Genomic DNA, 26,956 nt, shown 5'->3' on the forward strand with positions numbered 1-26,956 from the left:
AGTGTGGCTGGTTTTTTGTAATACACACACACACACACACACACACACACACACACACACACACACATCCTGGCTCAGAATGTTGTTGTGTTGAACCCATGTGCTTGTATCATTTTAGTATCACTCTTGTAGAGGTCATCTCTGAAATCTTTACAGATGAACTTTGTGAACAAGCAGGTTTGGAGACCTGAACAACTTCCTGCCAGGAACTCTGGTTTCCAAAGCCCTGTCAGCCCTGAGTTTCTTTACACACCCACCCCACCTCCAGCCATGGGGAGGACTTTATTCTCCTAAGGCCTGTTAACTTCACCTTCTCTTACTTAAAAGCCCTCAACCTCAGATTTCATTTTAAGCTTGTGAGGCTTTCTGTGGTGAAAGTCTAGAAGAAAAATGGTGTGAACAGTTATCCACTTGATATAAAGGGTAATCTAGCCCTTGAACACACAGGACAGATTTCATGGTGAAATTGTGACACACCGTAAAAAAAGAAGGCATTATTGGTCAACAATTTTTCTACTTGCTTCAGAACTTGAGATTTCCATTTCTCAGGTAGTAAACGTACTCTCAGAATTCACTGTTCCAATGGCAGTGGAGAAATGTTCATTGGGCGATACAGCCTATCAAAAACTATCATAGAACTTGGCCATCACTTATATTTATTTCCTCCTGTGCTGACTTTATTTGCCAAAATTAAAGTGAAATGATGTAGCTTCTTGTTACTCTAAAAATCATAAAGTTTGGGAGAGGTGGTAGACAATACTAAGAGCTACCTTTGTCTTGAACTATATTTAGAGTTTTTGGTAAACAGAAATAAACTTGAATTTATTTCATAAAGTGAAGTGCAGAGTTCCCACACATTACTCTGGTAGTGACCTCATTGCCTCTGTGGTCCCTCTTAAATATCATCTCATCATGTAGTTCTCTAGTAATTATTTCTTTATGCTATTTGTATGCTTTTAAAAAAGATTTATTTATTTATGCATACAAGAGCTGGGGTGCAAGCCAGAGATGTGGGGGGTGAGAGGACTCACCAGAGATAGAGTGGGGAGCAGAATAGGCAGACTGACTGAAATACACTGCTGAGGGGAGCAGCAGGCGAGGCAGGAGAGGTCTGCTGCACCATGTGGGTTTCTTCCTGGCCAGCTGGGGATCGAACTCGTGCTGCAGAGGCTTCAAATTGCTCCATAGTGTGGTGCTTAACCCCATGCACCACCAGGGAGGCCCAACATTCGTATGCTTTTTAATGAAAGATGTGGAAGATTTTTCTGAGAAGTAGGTACATCACTGTATTTACTGTATGATTCCAGCTGTTTTTAATCATATACAGAATCCGAAACCTGAACCTAAGAAAGGCACCAAAATATTAACTGTTTACTTGGGGATAATAAAGCAGTGAGTGGGGGTTCCCCCCTTTCTTTCTTGGGCTTTTTGGAATTCTCCAAATTTTTGCCTACTGCACTTAGATTTGTCATCTGGATGAATGAAGCTCTGCAGACTTCACAGTAAAAAAAAAGAGTATCATGTCCACTTGCTTAGGTAGGTGAAACCACGCCAGTAGGTAGGGCTCTTCTGCAGTCCATGGAATCCCCTGGCTTCCCTGGAATTTTATTCATGATATAATGGCCTTGCCTTCATCTGCAGAGACGTCACATAAAGGACTCAGCACACAACTCCAGCACCACTGCAGTTCCTTTGGAATTTTTTGTCACATATAGTCTATCTGTTGTCTCTATGGCTTTTTTTATTCTCATCCTGCCCAAACCCATACATTATAACCCATCTTGATCTTTAGTTATAGGGGACCCTGTCTCCTTCACTACTCCCTTCAAGGTGAACGGCAAACCCTGGATGGCTGGTTTATGGACAGCGACAAATCAAAGTGAAAACCCAAATTTATCAGGCCCACTAGAGCATCAATAAGAGGACAAGACTGTTTTCCCTGTTGAACAACTTCAAATAAATGGAAAAGATTAAAAGAGATTTCTTTTTTTAAAGTCCTCGTAGTTTTGGCCCCTCCTCCCTTAGAGGCGAGGGAGATAATCCCGTGGATATAGCCTATCTTGCCTTGGTTATTATTTAAAATATTCTGAAAGTTGCTTTGTCTACTGAAAAATCGTCAATGGTAAACTAAAGTTGTATCAGATGTCAGTGTTGAATGGGGCATCTACAAAGGAAGAGCAGCTCCATAAATCCCAGTAACGACTAGAGGTGAAGCAGTTTATCAGTCAAAGGTCAAAAGATCACAGTGGGTAAGTGAAAATGAATCGGTGGCATATTGTTCTGTAAGAGAAAAGCAAAATCCAGCTTTAGTACTGGATCTGCAATTAAGAGCACAGCCCATCACATCCGAAGAGTAAAGGGGCCATTCAGCTAGGCTTGGCAGAGACAGCATCGCTGCTCGGTGCCACAGTGTGTCTCATTAATCAGGAAAGCAAGACTGAGAAATGCAGCGCCGGAAAGGACATCAATAAGTCCTCGATGTTGAGACATGTTTCCATTTCTGCTGGGTCATGAATTTTGTTAAATGCCCCAACCCTCTTTACTTCATTCATGTTGAGTTTTCCTGATAAAGGCTCCTCCCACCTGCTGGTTGCATTTCAGTGTCTCTTGCTCCAGCCCACAGCCATCTTTCTCTTTGAAAAGAAAGTTCCACAAAATGTGGAAATCCTCTCACATGTTAACCTCCCGTGAGGGGCACTGATCTGGTGATACAGAACACATAGTAGCTTGCTTGGAAAATGTTTATGTGGCAGAAATGGAATATCTAGTCAGTTCAGTTTGTTCTTTTCAGTTTTGCTGAAGTACCTGAGACTGAGCTGTCTAGTTTTGAATAGTATTATTTGAGCTGTTTTTCTTAAACCATAATTTTTCAAATGCTTTTCACCTTTCAAAATAATGATGTTGTGATCTCTTGGCACCAGATAATCTTTATTAGGAATATACTTATTTTTACAGTGATATTTAGGAAGAAAGTAGAGTTTCATGTAAGATATCTATCTGCATGGGTTTATTTTCTAATTTATAGGAACAGATTATATCACAGAATGAGAGGCGCTGTGTCTTCATTCAGACAGACAGCAAAGACCATTGAGATAGACATTATTCTGGGGCTGATGCCACATCAAACGAGACCACGTCCCTACCCTCTTGCAGCTGGAATTCTCAAGGGGAAGGTGACAAGAAGCCAGTGCATGTGTAAGATAATCCTAGAACTGAGAAATGCAAAGAAGAAAAAATCAAGCAGAAGGTGAAGAGAGGCGTGCTGACAGCACTGGTGATAATAGGCAGGGTCTGCGGCTCTATTCCTTTGTATTAAGCTCTGCTGTAAATGTTACACATACTGACTCATTTTATACTCCCAACAGTGTCAGGAGGCCGACACCTTTATTATGATGATATTATAGTCTTATTTACAGGTCTGGCAGCTAAGATAGACCAAGTCAAGGAACCTGTGCCATTGGCAGAGACAGGCAGGATTCAAGCCCAAGCTATCTGGCTCCAAGACCCCAAATTTTTGATGTTTAAAGAATTTTTAAATCACAGGAAAGTCGAAGAAATAGTGTAATAGATATACCTTTTGTGCAGATTCAGTAGCCATGACTAGCTTGCTACATTTGCTTCCTCTCTCTTACAATCTATATTATGCTAAACCATTTGAAAGGAAGTCACAGAAATTTTCATTGGAAGTTGTAGTGCATCCCTGAGTAAGTATACACCTTATGTATATATAAAGGCATTCTCTCCTCCATAACATCCAACGATTGAGCTCACTCGGGAAATGTGCTAGTAATACGTGCTGTTAGCTACTGTTTCCAAGTCCTGAGTTGTCCTCATATAACCACATCTGCTGTCTCTTAGGTCTTTTTCTTGGTTCTGATTCAAATTGTTTACCCTCTTGTTCTTCTGTCATTTTCACCGACAGCCTGAGTTAGGGTTTTGCCCAATAAAATACCTCCGAAATACAGACTCAGTGAACTGAGCAACCACCTACCCATTGTAGTTTCTGATAGTCTCCAATAATTTCTTTTAACTTAGAATTTGATGAAGATAGATTCATATACACACCATCCAGCTCCATAATCTAGGAGGAATAACATACCCTGTTGGCCCATTTTTTGTGAGTTTTCATTCACTTGAAAACATGGATGAGGTCGAAGTACTCAACTGGTCTGGCAATATGGAATTCTACTTGGGCCAAGCTCCAAGTTTACTCCTCTAGGACGTGCAGTGTGCCATGGTGCGACTCTGTCTTGTTTTTTTCCCTTTAAAACCTTCCCAAATGGTAAAGTGCCAATAAGATTCTATCTCGAGAGAACCATCCCTCCTGCAGTAATTTTTCTTGACAGTGTGGAGATTATTTTATTCCCTTTCAGCAACGAATGAGACCAGAGGCTTCTCCTCATCCTTGCCAACAGTGGCTGTTGTTTTTTAGATCGTTGGCTATTGATAATTTGCTTTTCACTGACATGGTGGGTCTGTCTGTTTGTTTTGGACCAGCGGTTCTCAACTCTGAGTACATGCGGGTCTCCTGGACAGCTTTTAAATAATGCTTGAGTCCCAGCCCCAACTGATCCAACTGATTGAGTCCGTCCCTCTCCAGGCAATTCTAATGTTCAGCCATGGTTGACGGCCACTGTTTGGGACTAATTCCTACAGTATTTTGTTTTGGGTTTTTGTTTGTTGTTTTTTTGTTTTGTTTTGTTTTGTTTTTCTTCAATTTTTCCTGTAGTGTTCTAATTCCTATGCAAAATGTACTTTGGGAAACTTGCCTCAGCTGTAAAGATTCTTCTAACTACTTTCTGTTTAGATTTGGCAAAGGTAGCTGCCTTTTTTTTTTTTCTTGAAAGACTTTCTAACAAATCTTTTTGAGGGGTTCTGGTTATGTCCTGCCACAGGGATGGGGGTGGAGATGCCAAGATGATTTCTTTCCATCAACTTCATGAAGGTGTAATTTACAGGCCAGGGAACTCCCCCATTGTAAGCATGATTCAGTGATTTGGGTAAATTTATAGTTTGTACAACCATCATGAAAATCCAGTTTTAGAACATTTAAATCATCCCCAGGAGTTCCCGAGTGCCTTAAGTTAACCCCTTTGGCCCCTGGGCAATCTCTGGTCTGCTTTTTGGCTCTGTTATGAAAAATTAAGGGGCATTTTAAATTTTGTCCTATTTGTTCTTGAGAATAATTTTGTTTAGCATCCTATTTATTTCTTACTGAAATTGGCATAGCACGAACAGATAGCAAAAGAAGTATCTTGACTCCCATTAAGTTTGTGCTTTTAAGTCAGAATATTTCTGCCCTGAGAGGACTCTACCATCTTTCTCCGTGAACATTAATTGGATGTGACTGTCCCTGTCCTGTGACTATGTGCATAGGTTACTGATGTCCCCAAGGACCTCAAACTCGAATGTCTAGTGTGAGGCTTATCGGCTTCTGCAATAATTTAGGAAAGGGGCATTCTTTCCACATCCACAGGTGCAGCTTAAAGAAGCTATTGAAGATCTTCCTGGTAAAATGGACACTGAATTAGCAGAATCAGGATCGAACTTCAGTGTGGGACAGAGACAGCTGGTGTGCCTCGCCCGGGCTATCCTCAGGAAAAATCGGATATTGATTATTGATGAAGCCACAGCAAATGTGGATCCAAGGTACGGAGATGAAATCTGAATGTTATGTGGTTAATAGGAAATGTTTTATGCTGCTGAGAAATGTTGCAGAATGCTGTTTGCCTCCAGATTTATCCCTTACTAACAGTAGTCATGGAATGCAGATGAAGAAACCAAGACAAGTTATTTGGTGTGTTAAAAAGCAAAATTCACAAATGTGTAAAGCTCCAGCTGGCTTTATTGAACAATCCATGAACAGGGCAGCACCCAATCTAGATGCTGCAAGAGGTCCCACAAAATGGAGGGTATTTGTAGTTGGAAAGAGGGGGCTAAATGTTATTAGTAAAAGGTTATTTTGATAATGTCTCCTCCCCTTGGGGAAAGTGAGGGGGTTCTTATGCAATTGAGTGGTTTAGGGTCACACTTTTGGAAGAGGTTGAAGCTGCATTGAGATTAGATGTTAAGTCTGGATGGGGCTTTGGCTTGAAGGACTCCGTTTTGGGCCTGTTTTTCTATTTTTGCCTGGTGTTAATGATATTATTTGGTAGCCTACAAGAGTTAACTTACTAAATTCAACTCTTGATAGTTTCGAATAGTTTGAAGGAAAGAATATTTTCCATTGCTTTATGAAAAATGGTAGTTTTCTATGTGACTTTTTAAAATTATTTATTTATCTATTTATTTTTGTTAAAGATTTATTTATTTATACAAGCACTGGGTATAGTCAGAAGTGTGGGAGGGGGAGAGAATTCACCAGAGCCAGAGCAGGGAGCAGAGCAGGCTGAAGGACCGAAGTACACTGCTGAGGGGAGCAGCGGGCAGCAGGAGAGGTCTGCGCGCCATGTGGGACCCTCCTCCTGTGGTCGGGGAGCAGCTGGGGATTGAACCGGTGCCGCAGAGGCTGCGGGCAGCTTCGCAACCCAGCGCTCAACCGCTGCACCACCAGGGAGGCCCTCTATGTGACTTTTTTTTTTTTTTTTTTTTTTAATGTTTTATTTATTTATTTATTTGTTTGTTCATTTGTTTTGTTTATACAAGCACTGGGTACAGTCAGAAGCTCAGGAGGGTGAGAGAATTCACCAGAGCCAGAGCGGGGAGCAGAGCAGGCAGAAGGACTGAAGGACACTGCTGAGGGGAGCAGCGGGTGGCAGGAGAGGTCTGCGCACCATGTGGGACCCTCCTCCAGTGGCCGGGGAGCAGCCGGGGATCGAACCGGCGCTGCAGAGGCTGAGGGCAGCTTCGCAACCCAGCGCTCAACCACTGCGCCACCGGGGAGGCCCTATGTGACTTTTTATACGTAGTTTTCCAAGAACAAAATCATGTCTTAAAGTAATTAGATTATCAAAACATTATAAAAATATCATGATTTTTGTAAATGTCTCAAGTCTGTCTTTACTGAACCGAACACAATCTCTTGGATTCTAGGACTGATGAGTTAATACAAAAGAAGATCCGTGAGAAATTCGCCCAGTGCACTGTGCTCACCATCGCGCACCGGTTAAACACAATTATCGACAGTGACAAGATAATGGTGAGTGCTTTGCCTGTGGAACTCCACTCATTTCCACTTAGGTTCAGTTTTCGGCCTATCCTGCCTTGTAAAACTTGATACAGTCTCCATTAAGTTGGTTTTTAGTTAATTCCTCCTCTCATTCCTGACAGTAGCTCAAGTACTTAACTGCATGTTCAGGATGTGCTGGTAAATAATATATATCTGGTAGTTTCGTATTTTTATGTTAGAAATTTCTTTGCACTGCATTTTTCTTTAATAAGCCAACCACAAAAATACTCTAAATCCAAGATAAGCTTTCATACTACAGGGTGGTAGAATGCAGTGGTTTTCACTATGTTGTGATTGTTTCAGCAGTTTGGGTTCCCTTAATCTAAAGATTCTCCTTCATTTAGATGGCCAGGAGATTGTTGGGTAAGTTTGCGGCATTTCTCAGCTGTCAGGACATTAGCAAGTTGTGCTGTCCTAAGGAGTCTATGAGAAACACAGAGAGGGTGGCAGCAGAAAGGATTGAAGATAGGAGATTTGTCAGATAGGAATTGGGACACTGAAAGCAAACACTGGGGTGATTATTTTAGGAAGCAGATACCTGGCCCTAACACTCATCTCCAGATCCAGGGATTCAGTGATGATGCCCCGGCATGTCAGTTCTCAGACCTCCAAGTACAAGTCCTAGTACAGCTGGTGCTCACACTTGAGAGGGAGGGGTCACGAAGAGACTGGTTTGAGGTTGTAGGCTGATAAGAGGTAGAGGGTGAAGCCAAGCCCCACTGCTGAGATGGTCCTGGCAGGAGCAAGATGTTGGTGGCCCAGACTAAGGTGCCAGCAGCGGTGGGGTTAAGGGGTTGGGTTTAGGGTAAATCAGGAACGTAGACCCAACTCCACTGTGGGATGGATTGAATGTGGATTATGAGAGAAGAGAGGAGTCAGTGCTGCATTGTGGATCCAGACCATCTAACTCAATGGGAGACTGAGGGAGAAGTGGATTTGGAGCATCGGACAGCATGTTTTCTTTGCCATGGCTGACCCTGCTTTCTCCATGGACCTCATGCTTCATTGTGGAGCTGTTTTCCCACTCCAACTGCCATGTTGGGAGACCTCCAGGTGAGGGCTCCCCAGCCACAAAGTCATCAAATTAGCTCATGACCAAGGGGTGTACACTCTAAAAGGGGTCCTGAACTCCATGCACAAAGCCAAAGGAAGCATACCCTCAGTGTGATAGGTTTTTAATAGAATTAGTGTGCATAGAGAGAGAAGAAAAGTTACTCCTTATACACCTGAAAATTACCTATTCCTTCATGGATAAATGCCCACCCAGCCAGACAGGCTTGGTGTGAAGTGGGGCTACTGAGGTACAGAAGCCTCCCAGAAATCTAAGGTATCTTCTGGTGGGGAACCACAACAGGTGAGGCAGGTTCTAGTGAGCTAGGACATAAGAAGGAAATTCATAATTAAATATTAAGTTAAGATAATGACTGCCATTGTCTCTGGCAAGAATCAGGAGCAGACTTCCCACATGTCTTTCCTCTCTCCTCCTTGTGTCTCCTTCCATGTCTCTCCTCCAAGACCCTGGGTGCAAGTTGAAGCTGGAGAACATAGATTGCCCACCTGCCTTCCATGTTATATAGGAACATATGTAACAGCTCCAACCCTCGTTCCCAGTAGCTCCTCTGCTCAGGAAGTCTGGTTCATGGCATATTGAAACCTGTAGTCCGAGATGATTGCATCTGAGGGGAAGCAGGGAAAATGGCGTCCATTCGTTGCACTGCAGTGTTCCTCCCCTTCATGGAGATGCATTCTGTGACAGTCAGTGATGCCACAGGTGCCAGGCACACCTCCCCTAGCCTTAGAGGTAGGGCATTTTCCTCTGTGATTCATCCACCCCCAGGTCGAAATATATTTTATTCTGGAGCTTTTCTTTACCGGTTGGCTTTCATTTTGACAAAACATCATAATTAATGTTCTTTCTCAGACTTTCATTGTTGTTTTCCCTAAGGTATGTTTATTAAGGTAACTTTGGTTTACAACACTGAATATGATTTAGGGGCTGATGTTCACAGCTGTTCAGATCTATGTCACCACATCATACCCACCACCAAAGCACTCATAATCCTCCACCAGTCATTGGATCCTTTGCTCTCCACCTTCCTTCTCCCCTCTGGTAGCCTCAGTTCTGCATTATGTCAAACCTTTCATTTTTGAAACCTATACGTGCACATGCACACACACACGCGCGCGTGCATTTTTGCTTGCTTGCTTTAGAAACTCTTACTTCCTTCCCAGAAAGCAAGTGATCATTCTGTTCTTTTGAGAGCTTTAAGGACATAAAGACAAGTCAATCAGCTGAAAGCCTAATGCTCCTGGAGGCAGGCGGCCAGCCTCAGGGAGTGGCTGGGGAAGTGACGGATGCTAATGAAGGGCATAACCAACAGTGTTGTCATCATAAAGTCGTGTAATTGCAAGTGCTTAAGGTGTAATAATTACATTTTGTTGCACTGGTGAATACTTCTGCACAAAGACGGCTGGATATGGTTTTGTTTACTGTAAGTAAATCAAACAAAAGACTTGTTGGGAAACAACTGTGACCTAATTAATAGCTTTGTTTATGTGTTGGCTCTCCAAAGGGATTTACCCAGTTTTGGTTCATTAAGCGCCATTAATGGGTTAGGCTTAGAATTCTGTCTTATAAAGATGTTCTCCCCATTTCAACTTTATTAAACATGATGTAGTCATAATGACAGCTAATTTAATCTTCTTCATTTGCTCAGCTGCCACACAACAGTGGAGCAAGACAGACAAATTAGAAATCCTCTTTCTCCTAATACTCACCACTATCTCTGTGTTAAAGGCAGCTTCTTCCCTGTAGTTTTTGGAATTAGCTAGTCACTCGTGACCTGTTTTCAGCCAATCGCACAGCTCTTTCCTCCAATCCCTGCACGCACTGGTCTTTATAACCCCCTGGGAGTGATTGCCCCAGTGGCACGAGCAAGAGAAGCGTGCAAGAGAAGCGTGTGAAACTGCAGGCTCCAACACTATCGCTGGGCCTGTGCTACGTTTCCCGACCAGCAGTGTGAGAATTCCTTGGGCATGGATAATGGAACACCCAAACCAGGCCCAAAAAGCTGGGATGGTTTCACCACTTGTGTTTGCAGGCCGTCGGGGTGGTTTTCTAATTTTCGCTTTCTTCCCTAAACTCTCAGACCCCTTCGTATAGAGATTTCTCATCAAAACTAGAAACCGTTGTAATCAATCCACCTGGAAAGGGACAGAAACACCGCCAAGCTAACTATGGAGTTGCATTTAAATGCCATTTTTTACCTTCTTGGAATTTTGCTTTAATAAGCTCAACCTGGTCACAACCAGAAGCCTTCCCAAGAGAAATGTGCCTTCAAAAATAGGCCAAGAGAGTCGATTGAAGTTTTCAGAGGGACAAGTATCTGATGTGCAGGCAGGAGACGCACAGCCTGGGAGTAGTTCCCTAGAGTGGGGCTCACGTGCAGCAGCTGGAACTTCGGGAGAAGCCGCTGGTGATCGTGTGAGCGAGGCTTCTCCTTCCCTGGGGAGGAAGGGTTTTGAGTAATACCAAAAGGCATACCCGCATGGAGTCGTGCCATGGTGTCTTGCCACAGAGAAAATCAGACACACCCATTTTACCAAGGGGGAACCAACCTCCAAGATGGGGTAATCCTCTGAGCGCCCTTGGCAGCCAGAGGCCGAAGTCGGAAACTCAGAGCTGTCCCTCCCCATGGCCTGTCACGCAGTGGGGTCTCCCCCTGTTGCCATCACCCTATGGAAACCAGTTCCAAGCCTGGCGTCTCCTCCACCCTGTCCTGCCCTTCACCTCTCCTCACAGCCACCCCACGATCACCAACAGCGTCCTGCCAATTAAAATGGATTAAGTTAATTTTGCAATGGGTCCATGTCATTTTCATATCTAGGACAGCTACCTGGCCTATCTGCAGAGCCACAGCCCGGTTCACACCTCTTCGTTGGCTTATGTAACTGACTGACTCACCCAGTCTAATGTATTTTTCCTTAACCCACTAGCGAGTGGCAGTGATTTGAATAGACGCATCTGAAGGGATCCTGGGGCCACGGGACAGTGTCACACTGATTCAAACGTGCGCTTAACGCACAGCTTAACTTTGGGGAAGGTGGATGCAGAATGGGAGATTCCGGGAGGCATCTCTTGCAGATATTAAAGCCATCATCCAAAATTAATTCTACCCATTTTTCTATACAAAAAGGAAATTTGGACTTGTTGTTTGTTTATTCTCGGAAACCTAGAATCTGTGATCAAACCAGTACGTGTAAAGGCTAAGCGGGTAAGATTGTATTCCTGACTGACTTTCTTTCCAGTTCAGCTTCTGCAGCATTTGGCGTTCCTCTCGGTTCCTCTCGGTTCCTCTCTCCCCTCTCACAGTTCCTCTTGCTCTTTTCCGCTATTTGACACGCAGTTTCAGGCCTCCCTCAGCCTGGGCCCGCGGGCCTCCAAGCCACTCTCCCTGGCCCTCTAGTCCCTCTAAGTGTGCCTTAGCTGTTTCCCAGAGCCACCTTCGCTCGTCCCCACCTTGGCCTCACCTACAGCCTTACCAGACGACACCACCGGGCACTTTCCAGTCATGCCCTGAATTTAGTTTCCTTTGGATGTAAATCTCAGCTAGCATGCCCTGATGCCTGCCCCTTCTCCTGCCCCACGCCAGGCCCGGAGAGGCAAACATAATAAGGGCAACCACAAAACCCAGCCCTGGAGGCGCTGTCGGGCTTGCTTCCAGCTGTCCCTGGAAGGGACCGCTGTCCCTTCACCCTGGCCCCGTTCCTGTCCGTCCGAGTCTATCTGTTCTTCAAGGCTCTGTGGACTGCTCTTGCCTTGAAGCTCATCTTCGCACGTCTGGCCAGAGGCCATCTCTTCTGCTCACCTCCTCGTGGGGCTTGCTTTCGTGCATTATAGACACGAGTGTTTTCTTCGCTCTTATCTCTCAGATTGGCTCTCTGAAGTCAAGGGCTGTGACTTGCATATCTCCATCTCTCCCACAGCCTCTAGCGTAAATGAATGCAGCTAAGTATGCAATAAACATTTGCTGAATACATTCAGGAATTAGAGTTTAATTTCCCTCAAATGTGTTTTGGCCATGTGCCGCTTGTTCTTTATTAATCCCAAAAGTTGAATAGAGTCGGGTTTTTTCTTTTTCTGGGAGTAGATACCAGGCACAGAGTAAGTAATTTGAGCCCTGAGTATAATAAAATTAGAATGGAAAGTGGACAGGGAAAATGTTTATGTTTACAGACATTTTCTTGCGCAGTTAATGTGTTATCCACATGGAAAGGTATCTTAGAAAACAGAATGTGCCATTTCTCATGTCCCTTATTTTATTCCTGCTTGTAAACTAAAAGTTCTTTTCTGAAAACTCACCTGGGAGGAAAGAATGCAGGCTCAGACCTGGGTTTGAATCCCAGCTCTAGCACCTCCTGATTATGCAATCTCAGCCAGGTTATTGCGCCTCTCTGCACCCCAGTCCTCACCCCTGCCTCTGAGCTTCTTGAGAGACTATGTTTTGCTCAACTTGGGATCTCTCTTTGCCGCAAGAGAGTGCTGGTGATGGGTATTCAGCACTGGATGAATGGATGAGTAGGTGGGTGGATGGATGGACGGAAAGAAGGAAATTTCACACCCTGTTTGTCTACTACATCTTGAGAATTAACGATGATGACTGCAAAGCATATGACACCATGAATGCTCAACCCACAGCTACTTTTATTTTCCTTTTTCAAATTCTAAGGACTGCTGTTTTAATTATGGGGTGACCTTATTGCCGTCTCTCGAGCCTTGTGACTTCATTTGGGGCTGTAATAATGAAGTTCATTTAAGATCCTATATTTTGTTTTAATGCATATCAAAAGAGTATGAAAGAGGCGTGTTGTATTTCACATTTTTAAAGTGTTACCTTACAGAAGTTAAAATTTAAATTTTTTTTTTTTTTTTTAGATTTATTTATTTATTTATACATGCACTGGGTACAGTCAGAAGCGCGGGAGGGGGAGAGAATTCACCAGAGCCAGAGCGCGGAGCAGAGCAGGCAGAAGGACCGAAGCACACTGCTGAGGGGAGCAGCAGGTGGCAGGAGAGATCTGCGCGCCATGTGGGACCCTCCTCCGGTGGCCGGGGAACAGCTGGGGATCGAACCGGCACTGCAGAGGCTGTGGGCAGCTTCGCAACCCAGCGCTCAACCGCTGCGCCACGGGGGAGGCCCAACATTTAAATTCTAATGATATAAAACATTGTAACAATTTTTCCAGCTCCATCACACCCCCTCCCCCAAGTTGAGAACTCCCCTTAAAAAATATAACACACAGCCCAATAAATTGCTAATGCTTTCAAGGCTCAGAATATTTGACAAGGTGATATTTCTGCCATTTATGTTGTGATCCTATTGCTTTTTTGAGAGCGTTCCTTTCGTTCTGGCTCTGCCTTTTTAGATATCAGTCAGTTCTGAGAATTATTTGTCTCTGGCATTTGTGTTTTCTGATAATAACGAGAAAATAGAAAGATTTACTGTTCACTCACGTTTGAATAAAACAGAAAGTTGGGGGCCTCCCCTGGTGGCGCAGCGGTTGAGCGCTGGGCTGCGAAGCTGCCCGCAGCCTCAGCAGCGCCAGTTCGATCCCCGGCTGCTCCCCGGCCACCGGGCGAGGGTCCCACATGGCGCACAGACCTCTCCTGCCGCCCGCTGCTCCCCTCAGCGGTGTATTTTGTCAGTCTGCCTGTTCTGCTCTCTGCTCTGGCTCTGGTGAATTCTCTCACCCTCCCACGCTTCTGACTGAACCCAGTGCTTGTATGAATAAATAAATAAATCTTAAAAAAAAAAAACCAGAAAGTTGGACAAGAACAAGAGGTTAATAACACTTTCTATTAAAATTATGTGACGTCTCTATAGTCAAAGAACCCACCTTTTCCCAACTCTGAAGTGGTGACTTTTAAAGGTTTACTTGTTGTTTTTTGCAGATATAAAGTTTTTTATTGTAAGAAGTAATTTGATTCACTTATTTACTTAGTCTTTAGCATAAGGGAGACCTGTACTTTAAAAGTGCACTTTTTCTTCTTTTTTACTGTCAGGAGAGTTGACTGTGCTGTATAATGCTATGCTTAAGTAAAATTACACATTCAGGACATCCAAATTGGCATGCCAAATTATAGGACATTTTAATTATTATGTCGATCTGACAGATTCAATTATTCTTGAACTCTTTTGAGAAAGCTGCCCTGAACAGCAATTCACAGTCGTAAACAAAAGATTAACAGGAGAAAATACCCTTTATGAGACTGAATAAATGTTTCTGAATAAATACCAAGGAGCTGAATTGACTGCAATACCCCCAATGTGGAAAAACAACCTGTGTCCCGCTTAGAGTCTCAGCCTATTCTCTTAAAATAAATTGGCTCTAAATATGACCTCACTGAAGATCTGAGTACAACTAAACATCGGGACTGGTTTCCTGGGCACGTCATTTGGGCCAGTTGTTTCAGATTTTCCCTCTGCCTCCCCATTGCCAGTATTAATGAGCAGTGAAATGGCTAAAAGGGAGGCAGCTAAGGAAAGAGAAAGAGGGAGCGAGGGAAGATGGTCTTGAAAACATACTCTGATCCTCGGCCACTCCCATGTGGCTGCCCCAAGCATCCTACCATCTCTGGAATTTCGAGCTCACATTCTTTTTTTTCTTTTTTTTTTTTAAGATTTATTTATTTATGCATACAAGAGCTGGGGTACAGGCCAGAGGTGTGGAAGGTGAGAGGATTCACCAGAGATAGAGTGGGGAACAGAACAGACAGACTGACAAAATATACTGCTGAGGGGAGCAGCAGGTGAGACAGGAAAGGTCTGCTGCATCATGTGGGTAGCTCCCTGGCCGGGGATTGAACTCATGCTGCAGAGGCTGCGGATAGCTTCATAGGTTGCTTTTTAACCCCTTGAGCCACCAGAGAGGTCCTCGAGCTCATGTTCTTAATTGCTCCTTTGGTCTTATCCAAAGAGAAAATTGGATTTCTAGAGATTTCTTCATTGCGGAGCAATTACACTGAAACTGCCTAGGTAGCAGCTCTTTGCCCCAGGTTTCTCTCCCAGAATCATCAGCTGTGGCGACCTGAGCCAGTTTCCAGACCAGGGACCTGTCTCCTCATGCGAGGTGACTTATTCCAGGACCCTAAATACATTCCCAGAGCATCAGCCCTTTTCCAGATACTGCTCAGGCTCTCTCAAACCAGCACAGCCATGAACTTGCTGTCGCCAGGTCACTGTGATCTAGTTTGTATGACTTGTTCACCAGAATTTTTCCATAAATTGAGTTTAATTTTCTTACATTAAGAATTATCTGGATCGGGCTTCCCTGGTGGTGCAGCGTTTGAGTGCTGGGCTGCAAATCTGCCTGCAGCCTCTGCAGCACCGGTTCATTCCCCAGCCACCAGTGAGGGTCCCGCATGGCGCGCAGACCTCTCCTGCCGCACCCACTGCTCCCCTCCGCAGTGTACTTCAGTCCTTCTGCCTGCTCTGCTCCCTGCTCTGGCTCTGGTGAATTCTCTCACCCTCCGCGCTTCTGACTGTACCCAGTGCTTGTATAAATAAATAAGTAAATCTTAAAAAAATTTTATCTGGATCTAAATGTATGTATAAGTCGCCCTCAAAGCTCAGAGGCTGAGAGCTAAAAGCACTAACTAATGATCACAGCCCAAAATGCCTCTGGCGGAATATAAAATGCCGAAGGACTGCTGAGTCCCCGTAATAATAGTCTAAAACTTTCATTTTCTTCCTTCCCTATAACATTATAATAATAAAAGGTCGGGATAGGTCTTTGTCTGCCTAGTCAAACAGGGTAATCAAACCATTTAAACACCAGCCAGGCCTTGCCACCCAAATAGATCCTCGCTATTCTCCCTCTCCCACCCCTTTCCGAAATATTGTCTGAGTTATAATATGTTCCTGCAAAACATTGTGTGCTAATGGGTTTCATTCTGCTGATTAACAGGTTTTGGATTCAGGAAGACTGAAAGAATATGATGAGCCATATATTTTGCTGCAAAATCAAGAGAGCCTATTTTACAAGATGGTGCAACAGCTGGGCAAGGCCGAAGCGGCCGCCCTCCTTGAAACAGCAAAACAGGTGAGTGCGCTGGCAGGGGCTGTAATTAACACTGGTCTCTACTGCGCACCCCTCACGGTCTGGCACCGGGAGGGTAGTAACAAGCACCCTGGATCCTTTTCAATTACAAGCCTCCAGAGACAACTTCGGGACCGGCGCTTAACCACACGTCCCAGATCGAAGGCAGTTCTGCTAGAATCAGCAGAAGGGGTGGGACGTGTGCCCGCACAGGTGTGCAAACAGGTGTGCCACGGGCAGAGAGGGTGACACACTTTCCACACCTGGGGCCCCGGGTTCAGGTCCTCATGCAGCTCAGAGCACTCCTGTTTGGCAGGCCTGCATGTTGCAGATGCAAACGGGAGTGAGGTACATCTGGGCCACCTGAGAGTTTGCAGGAGGGGAAGGGGGCGTGTCACTCATGGAGTCTAGAATGATCTACCAGACCAAGGTGCACGTGGCTTGTTTTCTTTCTGCACACACTCTCACTTTCTCCCCAGATTTCCCCCTAGCCCTTTCTTTTTTAGAATTAGGGCCAGTTACCCTCTCGTCTCACGATCCCCCGCCCTCTTTTTTGCTCCCTCTCCCTTCTAGTAGGTGAAATGGTCATCAAGACAGAATCTAGAATTTACAGCCCCTTAATGCAATATTCTGAAAGAAGGTCACAGAGCCTGTTGGCAGAGGCTCAGGCATTTGGTGAGTTAGTAGCTTGCATGCTCTCTGTCCACGTCAGCGCCCAGGAGCATCTTCCATAGCTAGCTTGACTCAGGTTTGCGTTAAGAAGAGACTTGACCATGTCATGCAGCCACCTCTAGCTCTTTTGGAACAAGGTGAAAGTTTGCTTAGTGGAAGGATGGAGGGAAGAAGAGAGGAACGCGTCTGCCCACTCCCCATCAAAACCATTTATCTGTGGGCATTGTCACGATGGGTGTGTTTTTTCCTTCTGCAGACATTGCTGAATTTCCCTGATTCTCACTGAAAATAGCGACAAGTCACGTATGCAGCATTTAAAGCATCTATTAAAGACAGCAGTGTAGGAAACATGTCCAGTGTCTAACAGTCTTGTATGAAAGATTTAGCTAAAACATGCCTTGTTCTCCTCCATCGGTGTTTCTTGGAATCCTCAGGATGGTTCAGGCAATAGGTGTGTGTGCGTGTGCACAGTTTTAGACGTGTGACCCGCACGCGCCAGTCATCCATGGTACGGACTCAGAGTTGGGGTGAGCGGAGTTCTCGGCTTGTTGGCTGAGCAGAGATGAGGGAGGAGCAGGTGCTTTGACCCCAGGTGCCAGACCCTGTCCTGTCTCTTACCATCGGCCTGTTTAAGAGGCCGAGACTTTAAGAAGGAAGGAAATTGCACAGCTAGCCAAGTAGTGGCTAGAGTTGAATTCCAACCTGGGCTTAAAACTGGTGAAGCCTGTGTGCTAAACCCTTCAGAACACTGCGCGTGAGTGAGGAAGCACAACTTCTTTTTCTGTCCGAAATGTACTAGGTGCTTTCATCTGCTAGGGTGTCTCCAGTCAAAGCTTCCCTCATAAGACCCAATCAATCATTTGGGATTCCCTGTCTAATCTAGTCACAGAACAGCCAGGAATCTCGCAAACCCTTTCATTGTTTGACCTCAGGCAATTCACATCAAAGAGATGTGTCCCCACCTACTCGTCAAAGTCTCCATGTAAAAAAATGCATGAGCATTATATATTATCAGGGCGTTGGGTTTAAATAGCACCAGATCACATCAGATACCCCGCGCCCTCATTTTATAGATGAAGAAACTAAGACCCTCAAGAAACTAAGACCCTCTACCTATAACCAGTGTTCTGCCAGTTTGTAGCGCAGAACAAGAACTCTGTTCTTAGATCGCAGCATCAGAAAACTCAGGATTCCCGATGCAGTCATCTTGCACCGAACTTAGTATTTAATGGCAATTGCATTTCTGTATTTCTTTTTAGTTCAAACAGTGTGCATGGTTCTTGCAAGTAGGAGTTCACTTCCTCTTCCTGGTGATTTGCTTTTTCCCATTTCATGGATAAGGAGGTACATCAGGGTCAAGGGCTGGCCTGAGCTCACACAACTGGTCAGTGCAGAGCAGAAGGTAGACTGCTGGGTGAGGCTGAGCGCCACCCTAAGGACTGCATTTACTGCCCTTCACCTGTGGTTTCCAAGATGGGGCCAAATCCATGTTCAAACGGTGGCAGAGCAGGACTCTTGGATTCAACACTGCTTAACTTGGGCCACTTCCACGGAAAAGTATACAGACATACATGTCTTGATTCTCATCCAGATAAATGGATTTTATCTTCACGTTTCTGCTAATACTTGGTCCTCTTAGGGGAACGAGCTGTCAGACTGTCACTTTTTATTTATTTATTTTTTAAGATTTATTTATTTATACATCCAAGAACTGGGGTACAGGCCAGAGGTGTGAGGGGTGAGAGGATTCACCAGAGACAAAGTGCGGAATAGAACAGGCATGCGGACTGAAACACACTGCTGAGGGGAGCATCTGGCAAGACAAGAGAGGTCTGCTCGCTGCGCCATGTGGGTCACCTCCCTGGCTGGGGATTGAACTTGTGTTGCAATGGCTGCGGATAGCTTCGTAGGTTGCGTCTTAGCCCCTTGCACCACCAGGGAGGCCCCACACTGTCACTTTTTAAAGGTGCAAGCATCAAAAAAAAAATATGCATCATTCAGAACTGTAACACCAGGAGGATTCGTGTAAGTCAACACAGTATTTATATTAGCGGATTAGAATTCGCAGCTTCTCAAGAATATTCTACATTGGGGAAAGCTGCTTCCCAGTCACACTTTCTAGACCACATAGGTGCTTTTCTGGAAATGTTGGCTCAGGCGAGCTGAATCTCTGGCTGATTCACCTTTCCTGGATGATCCATGAAAGGGTAGAGAATGCTAGAGCAATAGAGCTGAAGGGGGCATTAGTTTCCTCGGGCTGCCCTCACAGAGAATCACAGAATAGGAGGCATGAACAACAGCAATGTCCTTCCTCATCCTTGTGCAGCTGGAATTCTGAGATCAAGATGAGGACAGCGATGGTTCCTCTGAGGCTTCTCCTTGGCTACTTGGGGCTAACGGCTCCATGTCCTCACATAGTCTTCCCTCTGGTTGTGTCGATGTCTTATAAGGACACCAATCAGATTAGATTAGGGCTCACCCAGAGGGCTTCATTTTAACGAATTGACACTCTCCCCAAACACGATTACATTCTGAGATTCTGTACATTTTGCAGGGACACAGTTCACCCCATTTGTGCTGTCATGGTGAAGCAGACCTCACTAAAGTTTTTCCTGAGGTCCTTTTGTTCTCAGTGTGTGATGTAACAGGGGTGCCATTTGATCTGTTCACCAGCTACACCCCTAAAGTTATGAAATCCTGATATCCTGGATGTAGGGACCTGAGCCGGTGTGAATAGGGTAGACGCACACAGCAGCCACATACATGGTCTCACACATCCCCAAGGGCCTCAGCCTCAGGGTCCTCGCCGTCCGAGGAGGGCCACATGCTGCCCGGCTGCTGCTCAGTCCTCACGGGGGTCAGAGGAGGCAGAGCGTGTGCAAAGGCTTTAAAGAAAGACAGAGCATTTTACAACTATAAGTAGATCCTACCTGTTGATGATAAAAGTTGGATCATTTTATCGAAGTCTGTAGATTGAGTCCTTATGTCCCAATAATAACCACGGAAACACCCAACGTTCCTCTGAGTGGCTTTAGAAATTCTAATTAAAGCTGCTTTTTTGTAAACATTTTTTTGACGGATGATATGTGTTAATGCAGTGAAATCCTAAAACCCTCACAGTTTGTTTTTCAATCTGTAAATAAAACGGAAGTCACTCCTGTCACTACATGACCCAACCCCCAAATGGCTCCCCGGTACCATTTTCGGCTGTTCTGCTGGTACTTTCTGTGTATCAAGTGCTCTTGAATTTATAGTGTTTCTGGTTTTTAAGCTCAGATAATAACTGTTCCTTACTTTTTTCATTTAATGTAATGCCTCAGATTATATCGGTAGATATGGTTAACTCATTCTTTGTAGGAAATCTATGCTTTCTCTACTCTCAATCTCCATTTTCCCCTTCCAATTAGCTATCATAATCTTCTGTTTAACCCCAAAAAGAATCAACTCTGGGCCTTCCTGGTGGTGCAGGCAGTTGAGCGCAGTGCTATGAAGCTGTCTGTAGCCTCTGCAGCGCAGGTTCAATCCCAGCTGGTTACCCACATGGCGTGGCAGACCTTTCCGGTCGCGCCTGCTGCTCCCCTGAGCAGTGTATTTTGGTCAGTCTGCCTGTTCTGTTCCCCACTTTCTCTCTGAGTCCTCTCGCCCTCCTGAGCATGTGGCCTGTACCCTGGTTCTTGTATGAGTAAATAAATAAATCTTTAAAAAAAAAAAAAATCAACTCCTAGACAACTTGTTCTTGTATGCTCTTTCATAATTGATGGCTTTCTGCTTTTATCTTCATTAATTCCTTCCTTCCTTTGTTTATTTTGATGTGGTTTCTTGTTGAATGTACTTGTTTTCATTCCTTTTTATTAATATAAATAATTTAAGGCTGTGAACTTTGCTCTGAATCCTGTCCCAGAAAAGGTGAAAGCAGGAGACTCCATCTACATTTTCAATTGTCTTAGTAGTCTTCTCCTCTAAGCTTCACAACCATTCACATTCTTCTTGCTTTTGACACACGGAGAAGCTGAATCCCTTCCCCGAGTCACTAGTTAGTATGTGGCGGTGTTCCGACTTCCCTAATCTTTTAACTACCTTCCTGCCTTTCTGTTTGCCCTTATCACTAAATTAGAGGTGACTCAGCCAGGACTCTGGGGTTTTATAAAGAAAAATCAAAAGATCCACAAAAGGGTCTCCCAGCTGTTTTGTTTACATCATTTAAGCCGGCTGATGCTGCTATTTTCTGTGGACTAAGGGGCCACTTCACCGAGCTTTCAGCATCACACCCAGCACTTAGCCCGGTGTGTTCGCACCCTGCATACACAGCCATTAATTAGTTCCTATGAGGTAAAGCCACTGTTGTCTCATTTCACACTCGATCAACAGCAAGGCCTGGGAGGAGAGCTGTGGGCCTGGACTGCACTGCCCCACGCTTGGCCCAACACACGGGAGCCCCATGTATCTCCAACGTCTCCCTAACCTGCACTGGGAGAAAGACGCCTTCTCTCTCCCTTCTGCTCTTAGGCAGAATGTATTATAATGGCAACAGGGGAGAAAAAGTAAGGTCAGACCAAGGACTTTATACCCAGGAAGCTCATTTTCACTATTCACTTTCAAGTATCTCGGGCCATGAAGCCAAGGCCATTCAGTTAAAAGCTGCTAATAATAATAATTTTTAAAAATTGCATTGAGAGAATTATGGTGAATATGAGCTGCTTTGGGGAGGGCCATCAAGCAATAAGATATGAAGTGTGTTCCTATCTGTTCTTTTGGCCATTTTTACTTTCATCAGGAAAAGATTTTTTTTAATATGTAAATATCTAACTACACAAAATCTGGCTAACAAAAAATAATTTAAGGTGAGAGATAATATGAAATTATCCTCCCTTTAAGATCCTATTTAAAACTCTTGCATTATAATAGAAATAGCCTCACATGTCACCTGGAAGGGCCCAGGCATTATTAGAGAATTAATTTTTCTCCTTAAACTCAGTGACATATTAATACCTAGTATTTTTAAGTAATTATTTTTTAGAGTAGCAGGAACACAAGTGGCAAGAGAAAAAGCTCGTGCGCTTAATATGAAGCGCTTTTCTTTCTCGTCCGTGAAGTCCATTGTCTCCTACGATGACTTTCTTGACAGCGCCCACAAATGTATTTGGAACCCCGTTTTATATAATGGATCCGGAATCATCTAAAAGACCCAGCTCATGACACATGTCAGCCTCAGACAGATGGTACATTTTCTGTTTTAAAGACTCAAACAAAACTTTTCACATGCTTCTTTGGGGGAAAAAATTATATTGAAGTCCTTTTTTCACCCAAACACATTTTGAGATAAGAGCTCGCAAGTCCTGACATTATTTCATTTTGTTATGCGCATCTGTCAAGGAACCAAGATACGATACAGCTACTAAAAACTGATGATTGTGGAACAGAGAAACTTGACAGCATTTCATTTCCTTTATGTTCTGATTATACATTTATCAGGAAACCTGTATCTCTTCTAGTTCAGCTAGAAATTGGTAGAATTCAGGAACTCAAAGGCTTGGCAAAGAACGGTCCTATTATTTGGTATCAGCTTACATTTTTAGAGAAGTTGCTTGGTTGAGTCATTGTTAAAGCTTTTGCTTCTCTTTTCATTATTGTGGCCCAGTATCCACAGATCACATTTCTATGGGCCCTATAACTGCTTTGCCGCACAAATTAAATGCCAGGATATTTCATACCCATACACCCGCGTCTCAATGCTTGTCAATCAGAGTTTATAAAATATAGGGATTACAACCTGATATTAACATCCAAACCCATTGTGTTCATTTTATGTGTGAAAATGAGAAACCCCCATGCAGACACTAGATTTCTCTGCCTCTTTGTGCCCTGTTTTTAATTTATCTCCAGGTTTTTGAGTCAGTAAAAATGATTCTGCTTGTCAATGTAATGTAGTGATAAAACACACCTATGAATCAGAATGATCAGAACTGAAGTGAATCTACAGGTTGCTCAGCATTCAGGCCCAGCCCTGCTGAGGGTTTTCATAGGGCTCCTTTCTCTGTAGTGTAAAGAGACCCATGTTTTTTGCTTGTTTTTATTTAATTTTTTTAAAGATTTTTATTTTTATTTGTTATTTATGCATACAAGAACTGGGGCACAGGCCAGAGGTGGGGGTGGTGGTGAAAGGATTCACTAGAGACAGAGTGGGGAACAGAACACGCAGATCTACTGAAATACAGGTCTGCTCCCTGGCCAGGAATCGAACTCATGCTGCAGTGGCTGCAGATAGCTTCATAGTACTGAGACTTAACCCCTTGTACCACCAGGGAGGCCCCCTGTTTGTTTTTAAATGTGCCTCAACCCATGGTATAATGTGCCTCACACGAGGAAGTAGTCATAGAAATGCATTGTCTTGGACACAAGGACTTTAAAACTCTCAAACAGTCCCTTTATGCCTGTTTTTTTTTTTTCTTTGCCTTTTTTTTTTTTTACAGGTGTACTTCAAAAGGAATTATCCAGATATTACTCACAATGGCCACGTGCTCATGAACACTTCCAACGGACAACCCTCAGCCTTAACCATATTCGAGACAGCACTGTGATTCTTCCACAATGTCAAGTCTATTCCGAAGGCGTTTTTCTGGTAGTTTTTGCACTATGTAAACAATGTACTTTTTTTAAAAAATCTAGCCACAAATATTTACACATACAAGATGTTAGTTTATTTGGATTATTCTTCACCTGGTTTTCAGCTCTCACAAAATGATTTCTTATTTTTATTTAAATGTTAGAGTATGTGTTTTTCTTATCCAAATCAGAGGTGCAGGCCACCCAGAAAAACTGTTGACCAGGTTTTGTGCCTTAAGAGAATCTAGAGCCAAAGCTCATTTTGTAAAGGTATAAAACAAAGTTGTCACGGATATTTTTTTTCTCTTACTTTTCCCCAGATTACATGTTACTTTCCAATTATATCAGGGATTCTATTTACTTGAAGTCTGTGTGAAGTTGCCATTTTGTGTCACTACTTTCTTTAACAGAACTAGGAACTATTATTTTCCCCAAAGGCTGCTGGTTAAAATAGTACCGATAACACTCATTGGAAAAACCAAAAATAGACTTTAAGTGATATTATTGGAGGAGAGAAAGTCTATACTGTTCCTCAAAATAAAAGACATGGTTAAAATATAAAGGGATGATATTGAAACATCTGAAAGAGAAGGAAAATGATGCTGTCTCAAAGTAGGAGCCCTTATTCATGATTTGATGATGAAGGCACGGCTGTGACCATCCATTGTCTTTTAGATTTGCATGGTTCTGACATGGTAACAGTTGCAGTTACCTCAGCACGGTAATATGTTCAAAGAAGACCAAACCACCAACCGTAATTCTTGAAATAAGTGATAGTGTTTTTACTTGGATTTCTGGCTTGCTGACGGTGAACCTTTTGTTGACCCTCAGCCTTTTGGTTTAGCCTTTATTGAAATCCTTGCTAAATTGCATGGACAAGCTCTCCCACTGGTGGCAAAACTGCAAATAATAGCAAACATTGACTGCAATTTTGCAGTTTGTTTTCAGAGTGCATCCACAGGTTCATTATCATGACACTGCCCAGGTTAGATCACCTCTGTCCACTCAGAGTAGTTTCTGTAGGTCTTTCTCATGAATCAGCAACCCACAGTCATTTCCAGGGCCTGCTCTGCTTTATTTGAACTATGGGTCTTCAGTTGCTCTTGATGGTGGTGGTTCAGGTATGTTGAGTTGAAGTTGTTAAGGGTTTTTTACTGTCACAGTTTTGAAAGGATTTTCATGACCACTCAGAATAAGGTATAGATTCTTGCATCCCCCCACCCCCATTACCTCCTGGAGCAGAAACTCTGTGGTCACCTTCAAATTGCATATGTTATATGCCTTCCTATAGCCGAGTGCTTGACTCTTCAATAGAGAGCAAGAGATGTTTCATAGAATCAAGCCTTAAAATGCACAAACACAACAAACTACCAAAATACATTAAGTGCAATAGCCGTCTACTCTGTGTTTAGAAGTGATATGGTTAATGTTTAGTCCAATTAGTAAGTAGTTTAATAATGAAGTTGTAGTTGGTATTTCAAGGGTGTGACATGAAGCAATGATAATAATGAGGTTTGTGGAAACAGTGGAAATATTTGAAATGTGTATGTGTTTATTTGGTCTTTAGCTGTTAAGGGAAGTTAAATAAACATGTTTCTATTTTATTTCTGTTTTAATGTCATTGTAGAATTTTTTAAGGAAAGGACATTGAGTTGAAATAAATGACAGTTTTCATCTTTATTCAGCAAATCTGTGTTTTTGTTCTTAGAGGGATTACTGACTCAGTCTTTAATGAGTTTTTCTGAGATCAAAAAACAATCTTTCTGTTATCAGCTGATTCTCTTGGCTAACGAAGTCTACCAAATCAGCAGGTAGCTGGATTTCAGAGAGGTGTCCACATCTGGCAGGGTTTGAAACCGTTGTTATTGAAGCAAGCTGGTTGCAACCCTTCCAGAGAGGCAGAGAATCAGCTGATGCCCCAGGCTTAAACAATATTAAATCATGAGGTTTTTTTAAACGTTTCTTTGCTCTAAATGAACAAGAAACATCAGTTGCTACTGGATATAAAACACTACAGAACATTGGTTCTCAAAGTGTGGTCCATGGACCAGAGGCATCAGCATCACTTGGGAACTCATTAGAAATGTAGATTTGTGCATCCCACCCTTTACCTCCTGGAGCAGAAATTCTGTGGTCAGGACCAGTAGTCTGTGTCTCACCAGCCCTGAGGCAGATTCTGATGCTGACTCAAGTCTGAGAACAAGTACCACAGAACACAAAAGAACTCCTAAAACACATTAAGAAAAGCATAGAAAGCCCAATTAGAGAAATGGACAAGAGACCTGAATAGGTGCTTCACAGCAGAGACTGTCCAAATGGCCTATAACTGGAGAAGTACTCGCTCTTGTTAGTTACTAGGGAAATGCAAATTAAAACTACAAGGAGACATCATGAAACACCTAGAATGACTAGAGATGGAGAGCACCAGTCAAGCCCACAGAGCCCTGGGAATGTGCATGCCCTGCTGTGTGTTTGAAGAGCGTATTTGAAAATACCACTTTGGAAAACAATTTGACAGCCCCTCCCCAAGCTGCACACCCTGTGATCCAGTCATTCCACACCCAGGACACACACATGTGCTCCCAGCGAAGTGTCTCAAGGATGTTCGTAGAAACACAATTCCTGACGCCCCACCCAAACTGGAAATAATCCATACACTCCTCAGCAGCAAAAATAAAATGAACTGTGATCTAATAAAATACTGTACAGTGGTGAGAGCTAGAAAACGACACCACCACAGGTGAACCTCACAAGCATAAGAAACTTCACCCAGGAGAACATTTATACACTGTTCAAATGTGGCCACGACTGTGGTCTTCAAAGTCCAAATAGTGCTACGTTTTGGGCAGGTGGAAGGTGTTGGTAATTGGGAGAATAAAGAGGAGCTTCTAAGATGCTCCAGTTCGGGAGGAAAGGGCTGATAGCAGTGAGATCAGTATTAATTGAGCTTTGTTTTCTGTGCTTTTCTATTCCATGTCGTATCCTCCACAGATAAAGGGGAGACTATGGTGTTGTCTTAAGTGACATTTTAGATAGTCTGTTTTTTTTACCAAACCATGAGTGTCTGACTATCTGAACTGTGTGACCTATTCATTTTTTTGATTACATGCTGTAAACCAGACTTATTCACCAAGTGTTCAATAAATGCAAGTGAATGAAATGAATAATGATCATGAACAAATTTCCTTCTAAACTTTGAAACTTTAAGAGATAGCCTGTGGGCCTCCCTGGTGGTGCAAGGGGTTAAGATGCAACCTATGAAGCAATCTGCAGCCACTCCAGCATGAGTTTGATCCCCGGACAGGGAGATACCCACATGGCGCAGCAGACCTCTCCTGACTCACCCGCTGCTCCCCTCAGCAATGTATTTCAGTCAGTCTGCCTGTTCTGTTCCCCGCTCTGTCTCTGGTGAAC

The 26,956-nt window shown here is 43.6% G+C and overlaps 1 protein-coding gene across 3 annotated transcripts in view; it reads left to right on the forward strand.

Annotated features, from left to right (window-relative positions):
• The window catches only part of ABCC4 (ATP binding cassette subfamily C member 4), a 221,418-nt gene extending 194,741 nt beyond the window's left edge, over nucleotides 1-26,677 (forward strand). For all 3 annotated transcript variants that reach the window (XM_054701230.1, XM_054701229.1, XM_037528792.2), the window contains exons 28-31: nucleotides 5,477-5,649; nucleotides 7,033-7,138; nucleotides 16,136-16,270; nucleotides 23,410-26,677. In XM_054701230.1, coding sequence (XP_054557205.1) covers nucleotides 5,477-5,649; nucleotides 7,033-7,138; nucleotides 16,136-16,270; nucleotides 23,410-23,517 — 522 coding nt within the window. In that variant the 3' untranslated portion in view covers nucleotides 23,518-26,677. The remainder of the gene's footprint in view (nucleotides 1-5,476; nucleotides 5,650-7,032; nucleotides 7,139-16,135; nucleotides 16,271-23,409) is intronic.
• The last annotated feature ends 279 nt before the right edge of the window (nucleotides 26,678-26,956 follow it).

This window comes from Talpa occidentalis, unplaced genomic scaffold, assembly GCF_014898055.3.
Source record: "Talpa occidentalis isolate TD23 unplaced genomic scaffold, MPIMG_talOcc4v2.1 talOcc4.5, whole genome shotgun sequence".
Taxonomy (NCBI): domain Eukaryota; kingdom Metazoa; phylum Chordata; class Mammalia; order Eulipotyphla; family Talpidae; genus Talpa; species Talpa occidentalis.